The sequence below is a fragment of the Schistocerca gregaria genome, chromosome 8 (genome assembly GCF_023897955.1).
Source record: "Schistocerca gregaria isolate iqSchGreg1 chromosome 8, iqSchGreg1.2, whole genome shotgun sequence".
Taxonomy (NCBI): Eukaryota; Metazoa; Arthropoda; class Insecta; order Orthoptera; family Acrididae; genus Schistocerca; species Schistocerca gregaria.
In genome coordinates, this window is record NC_064927.1 from 53,941,943 (window position 1) to 53,959,000 (window position 17,058).

At 44.3% G+C, this 17,058-nt stretch overlaps 1 protein-coding gene across 1 annotated transcript in view; it reads right to left on the reverse strand.

Moving 5' to 3' along the window:
* LOC126284649 (dual specificity protein phosphatase 14-like) overlaps positions 1-17,058 on the reverse strand; it is an 89,605-nt gene that overhangs the window by 24,030 nt on the left and 48,517 nt on the right. Inside the window, exon 2 of the mRNA XM_049983737.1 lies at positions 13,360-13,591. Coding sequence (XP_049839694.1) covers positions 13,360-13,591 — 232 coding nt within the window. The remainder of the gene's footprint in view (positions 1-13,359; positions 13,592-17,058) is intronic.

Genomic DNA, 17,058 nt, shown 5'->3' on the forward strand with positions numbered 1-17,058 from the left:
TCCAGGAGTGTTCGCAGGTTCCAAATTTCTTCAATACAGGATATTCCCTTTCGGATCCCTGCCTGGTATTCACATGTCTTTGAATCCACTTGTGGTTCCAGTATGTTCAGTAACACTGTGGACAGACTTTTGCAAGTGACAGACAGTAATGAGATCCCTCTTCAGTTATTAGAATTGTCCTGTCTCCCTTTTTGTGGAGTGGGTGCCGTATATATAAGTTTGTATGGGGCCCTGAGAGCGGCACATTTGCTCCAAATTGTCCATTTGTCTCCCCCTTGAAACTACTGTACGTTTTGGTATTGTAGTATTGGTTTTATCACAAGGTAGCTTGGCCATGGCAAAGATGGGGAAACATGCCAATCGCTAAGTTATGCATTAAGGTACGTTCGTGCTCCTCTCCCCCCTCCGCTAGCCGGCTGTCGGCAGCAGGTGCGCGATGAAGCCCCGCCCACAGCACAGTGGTGCTCCACAGAGCGCGTGTGTTGGCCGCGCCGCCCGTCAGCCACGACCTCGGCCAACCTGGATGCATCAGCGGCTCGGAAATAGCCGCGCGCCGCGCCGCGTCGCTCCACTGCACCCCTCATTTTCTGCGCCCGCTACCCGAGCTGTTGGTCGGCTTCCAGGTCGTGAAACCGCCGACCGAAAGCGCCCGCCGCTTCTGCAAACACTCCTACTCATCAGCTGCCTCCCGTCGGTACTCAGATCTGAAACAGTTTAGCCATCTGTGCACGGCATCCAGATGTGCAGCACGACGGTGGCACGGTTCTCGTTTTTGTCCCGTCAGTCACCTGCCTAGAAAAACCCCCGAGAGTTTCAAAGTGAAATCGAGGCGGTTGTCACTGTCGCCGTACACAGAACCGACATTTGGCCGTCGATTCCGGGAGTGAAGGCCTTGTCAGTAGGGACGCGGCAACACGCAACTGCCTCTGAGCAAGTCTCTGTCGGAATAATGTTTCGTACTGACATTGTACCAGGTGTTTAGTAAGTAACCATGCAGTGCCATATTGTGGCGTGCTAAGTAATGAAGTATGGAAGTGAAACATGGACGATATATAGTTTGGACAACAAGAGAATAGAAGCTTTCGAAATGTGGCGCTACAGAAGAATGCTGAAGATTAGATGGGTAGATCACATAACTAATAAGGGAATATTGAACAGAATTGGGGAGAAGAGGAGTTTGTGGCACAACTCGACAAGAAGAAGGGACCGGTTGGTAGGACATGTTCTGATGCATCAAGGGATCACAAATTTAGCATTGGAGGGCAGGGTAAAAATTATAGAGGGAGGCCAAGAGATGAATACACTAAGCAGATTCAGAAATATGTAGGCTGCAGTAGGTACTGGGAGATGAAGAAGCTTGCACAGGATAGGGTAGCATGGAGAGCTGCATCAAACCAGTCTCAGGACCGATGACCACAACAACTAGTGATGACTGACATGATTGCTAATTATTAATACAACATTTTCCATTGTTTAACATAGTTCAACCATATTTGACCAGGTAATTGTTCGCAAGTGCGGTTTGATTGACATCATTGATAACATTGTGATCCACGTCATCAGGCTGACCATTGAACGGTTTCTTGTGGGGCATGGGTTCCTCAATGAAGACAAGTTTACCTCAGCAGTAGAAGCTGCATTTGTAGCAATGTTCCCGGGAGTGAAGATGCCTTACCGCAATGCTGAGCGGAGTCTCATCACCAGGTTTCGAAAGACCGGAAGCGCTCAAAAAGGTGCAAAATCCGACAGGCCATCCACATCCAAAGAGGAGGTGGCGGAGGTGCAAGACATGATGCTGAGAAGTCTAAAGAAATCGGTGAGATGACACGTGTCCGTCGGTTCCGCTCACAAAATTCTCCGGAATTCAGTCCGTGTATTCGTAGAAAACGTCGGTCGTGCTTGAACCGAGACACACCGATCGCCCTGCCCGTGTGAACTTTTGCAGCTAGTTTCTGTTGTCTCCTGCAGGACAATGTTGAGGGGACTCTCGACACAACGTTTTTCACGCATGCGACATGGTTCCCCCTCTCCGTTTACGTGAATAGCCAGAATAGTAGTGATGGACAATCTGCATAAATTCAAGGTGTTCCCACTGCATGATCAAAGGGTTCGTGTTTGAAGCGACTCGTAAACGCATCATTGCGCCGATCTTCTTTCAAGACACCATCAATGCAGGACGGTACCGCACCTGCATTCTGGAGCCCTTCTAGGTGAACTGAATGAGGCCAAAATTGAGAATGTCTGGTTGAAGCAAGATGGAGCAACTGCAAATACCGCCCACAAGGCGATCAACTTTCGAAAGGACATCATCGGTGACCGCATCATCTCTCGACGACTCTGGCCTCCGCGTTCGTCCGACTTATCTCCACCGGATTACTTTGTATAGGGTATTTTGAAGGGAAAGGCCTGTAAAGCCAATCTGCATACAAGAACTCGGGACATTATTCACGATGTTCTGCACAATGTCTTCAAGAACATGCAGAAGCTTGTGCAGCTGTCTTCAGGTTCAAGGGGATCAGTTCCATGAATTTAATATGGCAAGTTATTAACTACATAGTTACTTATTCAACACCCTGTAGTATGATGAGAAGTTTAGCAGACTCTCACAGCAGATTCTCTTCACGGGTGATTTGTTACGGCACAAATGGCGGCATCTTTTATCAAACCATATCAATGCGCTTACCAAACTAAAATCGAGAGTGATGTTGAAGGGAAAATGGAAGTATTTCAACCTGCCGTCAACGAATGAGAACCAGAAAATATGTTTAAGTTTAGTGCTCACTTAACCTTTGTTTGAGAGGCTTATTTTGAGGTCAAGAAACGTCAATGACATGTTCTCAAAGTCTCCCATGTGATTTATGTTATAATGCTGCTCTAAATTGAATTTCTGGATATTCCTCAGTATTTTATGGGACATAAAAAAACGTTGAGATAAAAATATCACAATCGGCAAAAATAAACAGATCTCCTCATGTGGCATTAATAACAGTTGGGTATGGCGGTCTCCTAAAAGGAGTTGCTAGCTTAACCGTCTGTTATTTGATACCATGTTCCATAGACCGTCTGAATGATTCTTTTATATAATCGTTAAGGAACGAGTCAGTTTACAGGATTCGTATATATCATTATTATTACCGTCAGAGAACGTGTTATTTTTTAGTGCTACTCATGGAACTAACCATAAAAACTAGTGATTTGTCTTCACACGTATCCTGTCTTGAAATACAAATTTGTCCACGGTTTATAAAGATATGTCAAATGAAATGATTTGAGGTTAAATTTAAAACTTGTTTTTCTACCTAGCAGATTCTTTACTCTACTGAGCATATGGTCAGAAATTTTTGTTGCTACACTGAACTCCCTTCTAAGCCGCCGACATTGGGGTTTCTAGTTCACACGCTAGAACTTCGTTCTAGACATTTCTTTTGTTTGTAGAGGCGAATGCGGGACTCGCGGTAGTTCCGAGGAGCAGAGTTAACGAGAAAGGGCCTCGCTGGTCCGTGGAGAAGACTGCCAGACCCCAGCACGGCGTGCCAGCTTCGCCTACAGCCCTGTCAGACGCGAGAGCACGCGTCATTGTGCGACGGCTACGGTTTCAACTGCACCCTCCTTCAGTGCCGTACTCGATCACAACCAGTCACGGCGACGCTGGTCACCTCATATGAGGGTCAGGATTAGTGCAGCACATGCGTGTTAAAGAAGGCAGGAATTAAAGTTTCCTCAGACATCGTAGGATGCTAATTTCAGTGTATCAGCACGGACTCAAACCCGTGGGCTCATATATAGCTTTTTACAGCGGTCTTCCAACCACTGTAACAATGTTCACATTCTAAATTCGTAATGAGCAGTAGAATTCCAATTCCTTCCAATTACTTTGTCTATCGGTAGCTTCATTAATGATTTCAGGTGTTTGTTTAGCAGATCGACATTACTCGAATGTTATGTTGATTTGCAAGTTGTTTTATGTGATGCAGATTTTGTGCTAAACCAACTACTTCATTTAACTTGCTTTTGAAATGGCGTGGATAGCCACCTCCTCACTTCTTTTTTATGCTTTTGTTTAATAACAATGTGTTACCCCATGTAAATGCTCACTGCCAGAGGTGCGACTTTCACAGCGTTTAATTCCACTACGCGCCTTTTTAGCAGCACGGGATCTTACGGGTCTGTCTGCGTTATGATAAGGTCTAGTTCAGTTAACTTCACTTCTCTCACACAAGATTTCGCATATTATTCTTACTGTCGCTTTTTTGCAATCAGCACGTTCTGAAAAAGTAATTTATTATCCCACAAGATTATTACATAATAGTGAATGAGGTTCCTTCACTTTTTTCCAAAAATGGGAATTATACTCGGATTGTATTGTATGTTAACCGGGGACCTAGAAACAACGGAGAGGCTCCGTCGCCGCTGCAGCCGCAGTGGTCCGCAACCCCACGACGACTACCGCAGCCCACTTCACCCCTCCGCCGCCCCACAACGAACCCAGGGCGGTTCGACCCCCGGTGGACCCCCAGGGAACGTCTCACACGAGACGAGTGTAACCCCATGTTTGTGTGGTAGAGCAATGGTGGTGTACGCGTACGTGGAGAACGTGTTTGCGCAGCAATCGCCGACAGTGTAATTGAGGCGGAATAAGGGCAACCAGCCCGCATTCGCCGAGGCACTTGGAAAACCGCCTAAAAGCATCCACAGACTGGCCGGTTCACCGGACCTCGACACAAATCCGCCGGGCGGATTCATGCCGGGGACCAGGCGCTCCTTCCGTCCCGGGAAGCCGTGCGTTAGACCGCACGGCCAACCGGGCGGGCATATACGAGGATTAAAATTAGCTTAACGTAAATGTTTCAGCGGGTCAGTAATATGGTTCTTCCAATTTTCTTCATTATCGAAAACCAAGAAATTTACAGCATTCGACTGTTTACTGTCTGCTGTTTATATGCTACATCAGTTATCGGTATAATTCTGTTCTTTCGTACAGAACTGAAAATTGTGTATTTTCCCAAAATATAGGGAAAGTTCCACGGCTTTTATAAATTGTGGAAATGGTAGTTTGTAACACCTTAACACCGAAACCGGCCGCACCTAAAGAATAAACTGAAATGCAGCTTTAGGTAATTTATTTCACTGAAAGTTTTCGTTATCCAAGATGACATGGTAGGTGGAGGAAAAAATGGGACGTTCAGGGGAACGCCTCCAGGACGCTAAAGTCGCCACCTCTTCCGCGGCCGGATCTTCCGTTACCGGGAACTGGTCGGTTTAGCGTGGCACCACGGACCAGCTCGAGGGTCATGTACATACTCGTGTTTTCTTACATGCATTACTTTACATCTGTACGTTGTGCTAACTTAACCTATGCGAATTAATCTGACCTGACATAAGCTAATATAACAGTAACCTAACCTAATCTAATCCAACCTGTTAATGTATGCTAAATTTTATTCCGATAGTTCAAGTACTAGCAGATGCTACGCTCTTCGTTTTTTGACCAATTAATCATCATATCAATATAATAAATGTCATTCAAGACGAAAACGACTTGTTGCAACTGCTATTTTAACTCTTTACACTTCAACCAAAACCACTGTTTAACAAGTACATAGTTAAATGTCACTCGTGTTGAGTGGCTGTTTTTAGTAGGTCTTCTAAGAGGTCTGATGACCGTTAGATCGTGGGGGCGAGTTGCATCACGATAAAGACACAGGTCACTCCAGTGTGCTGGTCTGCTGGGGAGGCACAAATAAGAATGTGGTTATCCGGTCTCATCTGGTCCCTTATGGGCTGGACTAGTGTTCCAGTTTACTAACAATAATATCATGGAAACATTACAACACTAATCCATAGCTAAATTTCAGCGCTCATACATCCACTCTTTATGGAACAGAAAGTGATAGTTAGTGTAGAAAAAGATGAAACTGAAGAGTGAGGTATTGGAAGGGGTGTGAGAAAGTACTGCCGTATGTCACGAGCATTTTTCGTTATAAATGCTGAAAACTTAGTCAGTTACGCCTTTCAAAAGTAAAAACGGCTTACAATGGGAGGAGAAAGAATAAAAACTACTAAGTACGTTGCTGATATGACTGTCCTAGAAGAAACGGGGGAAGAGCTGAAAGTAACAATGCTCCATAAGCTGGACGTATCATTCGTATGGATTAAAAAGCACAAACAATTAATGTTACAAAGAAATTGGACAATGGAGGTGTGAGGCTGTTGATAGCATGAGGATATCAGGAGACCAACTAAATACAATACACCTCATACCTGCCTCGAACAATTTGCGAAATCAAACATATTAACAGTTCGATTAAAGAAATAACTTAATGTCTTTCTGGCGCATTTCTAATTGAATTTTGTCAAATGTCCACTGGGGTCACTTCGTAAGCTGTTCACGATATCTCGGCAAGCACACTCATTGCCGTCTTCTGGTGGTTCCCGTTTCTTGCCTCGGTTCATTCTTTCCGCTAAAAGAGGAAGGCAGGCTATTTCACTGCTTCACTGCGTTGTTCACTCAATGGCTATTACTAGTTTACTGCGTTGGGATACAATTTGGTTAATGTGTTGGCAAGATGGAAAAAGGAGTTATTTAAGTCCCAGTTGGCAATGGTTCCTGATGACTGCGTCCTATATACATGGAACGTTAGCCCCCCGGCAGTCGGCTGCCGTGGCCGTGGATGGGGTGGGGGTGGAGAGCCCAGTCTCCTCGATATCGCCGATGAACGCGGGCTTCACTCCACGGAAACTCTTTTCTCTTTCTCGGTTGCGTCAAGGGCTCCTAGTCTGGGTGCTTGGAAGGCCGCCGTCTTCCTTCGTTGCACCGTCATAGATCGAAATTTCAATGGCGTCTTTAATAATCACGGAATCCCAGAAGCTAGAAGACTGGCTAAGTATGTCGGTCCTGTTGTACATGAGAGTATGGCTAGTTTTCATTGGGGCTGCGCAAACGTTACGCGCGTTCGAAATGGCCCAAGGTTTCTCGAAAAGCTGCTGCGTGTTCGAACAATCATCAGATATCTGACTCGGGTAGTGTGTGTGCAAGGGATACGCAAGCAACTACGAACTAGCCACAACGATACGCTATGGCTCTGCATAACTTTGACGATTTGGTGAAACCGTCGAGGAAACAGCATAAAATCCTAACACTGCTAAAAGTGTTTCCTTTGAACAAATTTAAGAGTCCTCACACTGTACCGTTATGTATAGATTTATAACCATTTTTCGTCCAAAGAATATTGCTCACCTGAACTCAGTATAATATTTCGGTCGTTTATGACAGGTGTTAATGATTTACGAAGTAGGTTGTTAATAAGCAAATCAATTCCTGCTCATATATTTGATAAAATCTTTACCAGATTTTAATCAGTCTGAAAACAAGAAGGCAGCATTCAGGTGAAACAGTTGAGACAATTAATCAAGAATTAAATGCCGAACACAGAAAATGTATCGTAATAAATTGACTACTTCTGGCGGAGAGAATAAATGGCAGCGGATTGACCCGTCTTCCACGTAGTACCACCACAAGTAAAAAGCCCGCGGAACGAGTGAAAGCTCGAGAATCGCACAGAATAACGATTTCCACTTTCTATTTATTTAGTAATTGCGATTGCTACGCGTAACCTCCCCCCATGAACCATGGACCTTGCCGTTGGTGGGGAGGCTTGCGTGCCTCAGCGATACAGATGGCCGTACCGTAGGTGCAACCACAACGGAGGGGTATCTGTTGAGAGGCCAGACAAACGTGTGGTTCCTGAAGAGGGGCAGCAGCCTTTTCAGTAGTTGCAGGGGCAACAGTCTGGATGATTGACTGATCTGGCCTTGCAACATTAACCAAAACGGCCTTGCTGTGCTGGTACTGCGAACGGCTGAAAGCAACGGGAAACTACAGCCGTAATTTTTCCCGAGGACATGCAGCTTTACTGTATGATTAAATGATGATGGCATCCTCTTGGGTAAAATATTCCGGAGGTAAAATAGTCCCCCATTCGGATCTCCGGGCGGGGACTACTCAGGAGGATGTCGTTATCAGGAGAAACATAACTGGCGTTCTACGGATCGGAGCGTGGAATGTCAGATCCCTCAATCGGGCAGGTAGGTTAGAAAATTTAAAAAGGAAAATGGATAGGTTAAAGTTAGATATAGTGGGAATTAGTGAAGTTCGGTGGCAGGAGGAACAAGACTTCTGGTCAGGTGACTACAGGGTTATAAACACAAAATCAAATAGGGGTAATGCAGGAGTGGGTTTAATAATGAATAGGAAAATAGGAATGCGGGTAAGCTACTACAAACAGCATAGTGAACGCATTATTGTGGCCAAGATAGATACGAAGCCCACACCTACTACAGTAGTACAAGTTTATATGCCAACTAGCTCTGCAGATGATGAAGAAATTGAAGAAATGTACGATGAAATAAAAGAAATTATTCAGATAGTGAAGGGAGACGAAAATTTAATAGTAATGGGTGACTGGAATTCGAGTGTAGGAAAAGGGAGAGAAGGAAACATAGTAGGTGAATATGGATTGGGGCTAAGAAATGAAAGAGGAAGCCGCCTAGTAGAATTTTGCACAGAGCATAACTTAATCATAGCTAACACTTGGTTTAAGAATCATGAAAGAAGGTTGTATACGTGGAAGAACCCTGGAGATACTAAAAGGTATCAGATAGATTATATAATGGTAAGACAGAGATTTAGGAACCAGGTTTTAAGTTGTAAGACATTTCCAGCGGCAGATGTGGACTCTGACCACAATCTATTGGTTATGACCTGTAGATTAAAACTGAAGAAACTGCAAAAATGTGGGAAATTAAGGAGATGGGACCTGGATAAACTGAAAGAACCAGAGGTTGTACAGAGTTTCAGAGAGAGCATAAGGGAACAATTGACAGGAATAGGGGAAAGAAATACAGTAGAAGAAGAATGGGTAGCTCTGAGGGATGTAGTAGTGAAGGCAGCAGACGATAAAGTAGGTACAAAGACGAGAGCTGCTAGAAATCCTTGGGTAACAGAAGAAATATTGAATTTAATTGATGAAAGGAGAAAATATAAAAATGCAGTAAATGAAGCAGGCAAAAAGGAATACAAACGTCTCAAAAATGAGATCGACAGGAAGTGCAAAATGGCTAAACAGGGATGGTTAGAGGACAAATGTAAGGATGTAGAAGCTTATCTCACTAGGGGTAAGATAGATACTGCCTACAGGAAAATTAAAGAGACCTTTGAAGAGAAGAGAACCACGTGTATGAATATCAAGAGCTCAGATGGCAGCCCAGTTCTAAGCAAAGAAGGGAAGGCAGAAAGGTGGAAGGAGTATATAGAAGGTTTATACAAGGGCGATGTACTTGAGGACAATATTATGGAAATAGAAGAGGATGTAGATGAAGACGAAATGGGAGATACGATACTGCGTGAAGAGTTTGACAGAGCACTGAAAGACCTGAGTCGAAACAAGACCCCCGGAGTAGACAACATTCCATTAGAACTACTGACGGCCTTGGGAGAGCCAGTCATGACAAAACTCTACCAGCTGGTGAGCAAGATGTATGAGACAGGAGAAATACCCTCAGACTTCAAGAAGAATATAATAATTCCAATCCCAAAGAAAGCAGGTGCTGACAGATGTGAAAATTACCGAACTATCAGTTTAATAAGCCACGGCTGCAAAATACTAACACGAATTCTTTACAGACGAATGGAAAAACTGGTAGATGCAGACCTCGGGGAGGATCAGTTTGGATTCCGTCGAAATGTTGGAACACGTGAGGCAATACTGACGTTACGACTTATCTTAGAAGAAAGATTAAGAAAAGGCAAACCTACGTTTCTAGCATTTGTAGACTTAGAGAAAGCTTTTGACAATGTTGACTCTTTTTCAAATTCTAAAGGTGGCAGGGGTAAAATACAGGGAGAGAAAGGCTATTTATAATTTGTACAGAAACCAGATGGCAGTAATAAGAGTCGAGGGGCATGAAAGGGAAGCAGTGGTTGGGAAAGGAGTGAGACAGGGTTGTAGCCTCTCCCCGATGTTGTTCAATCTGTATATTGAGCAAGCAGTAAAGGAAACAAAAGAAAAATTTGGAGTAGGTATTAAAATTCATGGAGACGAAGTAAAAACTTTGAGGTTCGACGATGACATTGTAATTCTGTCAGAGACAGCAAAGGACTTGGAAGAGCAGTTGAACGGAATGGACAGTGTCTTGAAAGGAGGATATAAGATGAACATTAACAAAAGCAAAACGAGGATAATGGAATGTAGTCAAATTAAATCGGGTGATGCTGAGGGAATTAGATTAGGAAATGAGACACTTAAAGTAGTAAAGGAGTTTTGCTATTTAGGAAGTAAAATAACTGATGATGGTCGAAGTAGAGAGGATATAATATGTAGACTGGCAATGGCAAGGAAAGCGTTTCTGAAGAAGAGAAATTTGTTAACATCGAATATAGATTTATGTATCAGGAAGTCGTTTCTGAAAGTATTTGTTTGGAGTGTAGCCATGTATGGAAGTGAAACATGGACGATTACTAGTTTGGACAAGAAGAGAATAGAAGCTTTCGAAATGTGGTGCTACAGAAGAATACTGAAGATAAGGTGGATAGATCACGTAACTAATGAGGAGGTACTGAATAGGATTGGGGAGAAGAGAAGTTTGTGGCACAACTTGACTAGAAGAAGGGATCGGTTGGTAGGACATGTTTTGAGGCATCAAGGGATCACAAATTTAGCATTGGAGGGCAGCGTGGAGGGTAAAAATCGTAGAGGGAGACCGAGAGATGAGTACACTAAGCAGATTCAGAAGGATGTAGGTTGCAGTAGGTACTGGGAGATGAAGCAGCTTGCACAGGATAGAGTAGCATGGAGAGCTGCATCAAACCAGTCTCAGGACTGAAGACAACAACAACAACAACGCGTAACCTGCACGCAAGAAGATATTTCATACAGCGTTTCAGTTATATTTAGTGTTAAAGTCGACACTGCATTAAAAAGGCCGAGACAGGTCGTTATCATAGCAGCAGCAAAACACACTAGACAGCACGCCGATCAAAAGGTGGAACAAAACCCGAGACTATCCCATCTGTTACGGAAACTGCTGGAAGAGTTGGAATCTGTTCCGGCATAAAAGTCAACCGCCGGCACGCGTGTCGGGAACGTCAGAGCAGAGGGCTGTGAAGAAGACGTAACCCATTTGCACACGGAATCACCACCCTCTAGGACGACAAACCGAAGCCAACGCCCTCGACACGAAGAGGACATACGAGCCGGGCAGCTTGGTCGCCGTCTAGTTGAAGATGAGGAGTTCGGCGACTTCCATAGCGGCATCAAGAACAGGCACTTGTATAGCAGCGACTTAGACACTGTATTACTTCTCTTGTATTACGAATTGTCTTTACAGACGAATAGAAAAATTGACAGAAACCGAACTCGGAGAAGACCTGTTTGGATTCCGTAGAAACATTGGAACACGTGACCCTAAGACTTATCATGGAAAACAGATTAAGGAAAGTCAAACCTACGTTTCTAGCATTTGTAGACTTAGAGAAAGCTTTTGACAATGTTGACTGGAATACTTTCTTTCAAATTCTAAAGGTGGCAGGGGTAATATACAGGGAGCGAAAGGCCATTTACAATTTGCACAGAAACGAGATGGCAGTTATAAGACTCGAAGAGCATGAAAGGGAAGCAATGGTTGGGAAGGGACTGAGACAGGGTTGTAGCCTATCCCCATTGTTATTAAATCTGTATATTGAGCAAGCATTAAAAAAAATCGGAGTAGTAATTAAAATCCATGTAGAAGAAATAAAAACTTTGAGGTTCGCCGATGACATTGTAATTCTGTCAGAGACACCAAAGGACCTGGAAGAGCAGCTGAACGGAATGGACAGTGTCTTGAAAGGAGGATATAAAATGAACATCAACAACAGCAAAACGAGGATAATGGAATATAGTCGAACGAAATCGGGTGATGCTGAGGGAATTAGATTAGGTAATGAGGCACTTGAAGTAGTAAACGAGTTTTGCTATTTGGGGAGAAAAATAACTGATGATGGTCGAAATAGAGAGGATATAAATTGCAGACTGGGAATGGCAAGGAAAGCGTTTCTGAAGAAGAGAAATTTGCTAACATCGAGTATTGATTTAAGTGTCAGGAAGTCTTTTCTGAAAGTATTTGTATGGAGTGTAGCCATGTATATAAGTGAAACACGGACGATAAATAGTTTAGACAAAAAGACAATAGAAGCTTTCGAAATGCGGTGCTACAGGAGGATGCTGAAGATTAGATGGTTAGATCACATAACTAATGAGGACGTACTGAGTAGAGTTGGGGAGAAGAGAAATTTGTGGCACAACTTGACTATAAGAAGGGATCGAGTGGTAGGACATATTCTGAGGCATTAAGGGATCACCAATTTAGTATTGGAGGGCGGCGCAGAGGGTAAAAATCGTAGAACAGGAGATGTATACACTAAACAGAAGGATGTAGGTTGCAGTAGGTAGTAGGAGATGAAGAGTCTTGCACAGAAAGAGTAGCATGGAGAGCTGCATCAAATCAGTCTTAGGACTGGAGAGATTTCTTATTTGTGTGTCACCATTTGCTTGCGAAACATAACTGTAAATTTTCCAAAATTATTGTCATTTATATTCTGTGGGAATCCCATATTTGACGGGTGGGCAGGACACAACCATATCGTCTTCAGATACAGCCCTAATTTTTTTATTGAAGTCTGCTCTGGCGCCTATTTTTACGGCACCTCTACAATTCCACACTGTACACATTGGCGCAATGGTGCGAGGAGGTCTAATTAACAACGACGGCGGCCTACAGCTCAGTCAGGTGTAGGGTCTAGCTCTAAGCCCAGCGCATTCGGGAGGAAGACGGTTCAATCCAGCGACCGGCCATCCTGATTTAGGTTTTCCGCGATGTCCCTAAATCGCTTCAGGCAAATGCCGGGATGGTTCCTTTGAAAGGGCACTGCCGACTTCCTTCCCCATGCTTTCCTAATTAGATGTCAGCAATGACCTCGCTGTTTGGTCTCTTCTCACAAAATCCATCCAACCATATAAGCCTAGAAAACCAAAAGCGTTCCGTGTAGTGAGGTCCGCTCCCGACGGCGTAGAGCGGGTACTGGGGACCGCAGTTAGCAACCGGTCGTCGCCACATCCACCGACGTCAACAAACACACACACAGACAGGGCTGCCGCTGCACTGACAGCGATAGGAGCGGAGCCACGGAGGGTGTAGAGCAGAGCGGCAGTCATCACGAAACACGTGAAGACGGCAACGAGCCTACCTGCCGCAACGTGGCTACAGAGGGATGTCGGGGCAGGTAGGAGCGTCAGCGTCAGCGTCAGCGGCGGCGGCGCGCACCTGCTCGATGGCGTCGGCGGCGGCGTCCAGGTGCTGCGCCAGGTCCTCGGAGGGGGCGTCGAGCAGCGCGACGCGCTGGAAGGCGACGCCGGCGGGCAGCGGCGTGTCGGGCAGCTCTGGCGCGGCGCTGAGCACGCGCGTCACTGCGAGGGCTCGCAGGCGCTCGGGCCGCACGGCCGCCGCCGCCGCCACCAGCAGCCACGGCAGCACCTCGCTCACGCCCGCCGCCGCGCTGCCGGCAACACGAGCCCGTCAGGCGGCCGCACACACAGGGTCAAACATCCCGAGGGGAAACGAAGCTTCCCACGCTGGCGGTGTTTCTCATTAAAAAACACAATCAAATTTGCAAAGAGCCTGTCACTGTGAGCCCAGTATCCTGGATACACGCACTGATTTTGTCGTATCATCTTCTCAGGCAAGTTGGCCCACAACTGTTGTGAACGGCCCTGCATATCGTGGTTACTAGCGCTGAGCTTTGACGTCCGAGCTGGTACCACACACCTCCTATCGCGGACAGGTCTCAGGGTCTTTGCTCGTCCCGAGAGCACCTCAGCAGGCCACAGACAGTTCGTAAAGACGAGGCTAAATTGTGAAGGACAATTGTACTCTTGCAAAATGGCACCACAATGACGAAATACACGAGGACGCAGTATTTCCGTCAGGTACTGTTGTTCCATCGTATACGTTTCCACTGCTTCCAGCCGCGACCTAATTCACACCCGATTCTTTCTTTGTAAAGCCCCATCATCAACACACAAATTTTACTGTTCATAATTACCATTTTCGGCTGCTGCCATCTTTAGGTCTGTTACAAGTACAAAAATGGTGGTGTAACCAGAGAAGTTCAATTAGCTCAAGCGAAACCTGTAACAGGCCTACTGATACATAAGAAAAATAAAAAAAAAGTATTTACATTATTGACAGCCATGCATACTAGCCATACATACCATAAAATAATCTGATGTAGATGTCGTCAAAATCCATGCATATAGGTTGTGTAAAAACCAGAACAAAAACTTTAAAAATAACATCACACATATAAATCGAAACTTTTCACCATGACAAAACAATTAAACCAAAACCTTAACTCTAAGGCAATTAATAAAACAGTGACTATTAATTAAAATTGTCGATAACAAATCCTGAGTGAGATCTCAGTGGCGTAGCCTCGTGGCTCCTCTGTATGAATTTTTTGTTTTCCTGTGGCGGAACTGGAAGAGGAAGCCCCACATTCAAATGGTTCAAATGGCTCTGAGCACTATGGGACTCAACATCTCAGGTCATCAGTTCCCTACAATGTAGCACTACTTAAACCTAACTATCCTAAGGACATCACACACATCCATGCCCGAGGCAGGATTCGAACCTGTGACTGTAGCGGTAAGTCCCACTTTCCTCGTCGCTGTAATCGACTATCGAGATTTCCATTAATAATTACTGTTTTGATGATTATCTTACACTGACGGTTATGTTTAACTATTTTGGCAAGCTGAAAGCTTTCGATTCATAGTTATGTTAGTTTTAAACTTTTTATTATTGCTTTTGCAGAATTATGTTATTTACTTTTCCAGGCTAAGAGCTTCCCATTATCAATCTTTACGCTTTTTTGTGCATTTTACGTACGGATCTAATTCCACATATTGTATGTCAGTTCATGTTTTATTGTCATACGCTCATTGCGCCACACGTAGTTTTAAGTAATGACTACGCATGCTCCATTTTAATTATTAAACTGGTGAAATTCGTTACCCATATACTCTACCTATAGTGACATCTGCTGGCATCAGTTACTTTCATAGATACTGGAATCACCCAGGCCTTTAGGAACACTTAGTATGTACATACACGTATAGATTTTTACGTTCATACTACATCAGAATATTTTATCGTATACATGGCTGATATGCAATGCTGTTAATCACCTGAATATTTTTTTTCACTTTTATTATGTATCACTAGTCCAGTTATAGATTTTTCTCGAGCCAATTGAACTTAGTTGCTTACACCACTGCTTTGTTATTTGTAACACTTTCAGAAGGATGTAAGTTACAGTAGTTACTTGGAGATGAAGAAGCTTGCACAGGATAGAGTAGCATGGAGAGCTGTTTAAAAAAACCAGTCTCTGGACTAAACACCACAAGAACAACAACAACAGATCTGAAGATGGCATTAGCCGAAATCGATAATTACGAATTTGCCAAATTTGTGTGATCGAGACAGACCTTTGCAAACAAAGTGCCGTAGCATTTAAAAACTTAATCTCTTCAATTAATCATGCCTCATGGCAAGATAGTGACGCCAAGACTAACACCAATGTGCCTCTCCAAAAGATTGGAAGAATGGGACCTGTCGTTAGGATGCCGGCATACTGACAGACGCCGACCATCTGGTGTAGTGCAGAACCGCGACTGATCGCCGATCATATCCGTTGCCGTTCGTCAACTGTCCACGTTCCCCGGTTACGGAGCCAGTTCAGACGCAGCCGTTTGGGGTTGTGGCATTAACGGCAGCCTCCGCATTCCCTAGATCAACTTGTGCTACTCTCGGACCAGTCGTGAGGCATCATAGAACGTCCCAGGGAGATAGTTAGTTGTTCCCGTGTGAGAGGATCACATGTGAAGGAGTGGTTGGGATGTGCTTCGGGCGCAGTACGGTGATCGCTGCTTATGGTGCTCATACGTGATCGACGACTATGACCACTCTCACTTTCCCATACGGCCCTGCATTCGGCCACGGTCACATTAGCACGCACCACAAATCTCGATATTGGAGACTCACAACGAGACTTCTTTCAAACTCTGGCAGGTGCTGACATCGCTTTCTCAAACGAGTACGGGGCATTGCCGCGCCCGTCATCGATATCTCTGTACATCTAACGCTGCTCACGGCCCTCACATACCCCACCAACCTGGTAACAACTCTAAAGCACTCTGATGGGCGTTCTACCTGTCACAGAGAATTTCCACACTAATCATATTTAGAGCTGTCGGTGCTGTATATGCGCATTAAGATACATTCAGCCCGACCATGTCTTTCGGGTGCTTCACATTCTTTTGTAAGGCAGTGGATCTTTATGAAACAAAATAACAGCAGATTCCATGGGAAATTTATAGATGACAAAGGGGATCTGATATTTTTTCAGGAATAATTATTCAATTCATACAAAAGTGAGCCACAATGAAACTGGCTTCTCTCCATTTTCTCTGAACGCAATGATACTGTCTTAAGCATTTCAGAAGTACAAGTATTATTAATTGTTATGCAGTGAAATAGAAAAATAATTAAGTTCAAGGAGAAATGAAAGTTAATAACACAAAGTAAGAAATTTTCCTACCGTGATTCTGTGCTACACAATCAGCCTACATATATTCATGTACTGTTGATTTTCACACGTTTAAAACGATAGTAAAATTCATTACAGAACACCTAATAAAATTCTCTGCGTACAAGAGCCAGCAAATGCGATGCTAGTAGGCCGAGAGAATGGTTAAAGCTCTGGGATAATTAGGCAATTAGACGTGCGGTACAAAGAGGAAAACCTACCGTGATTTACAACTACATTTTCACGTTGGCAGTCTGTGGAAATTTGTTGCTGCAATGTATACAAGTCCTGCTTACAATCCTGAAACCGGATTAAGCAGCAGATGGATGGAGTCGTGAAAGAGCCGCAGTCGATGCTATCCGGGGGATGATCTGGGC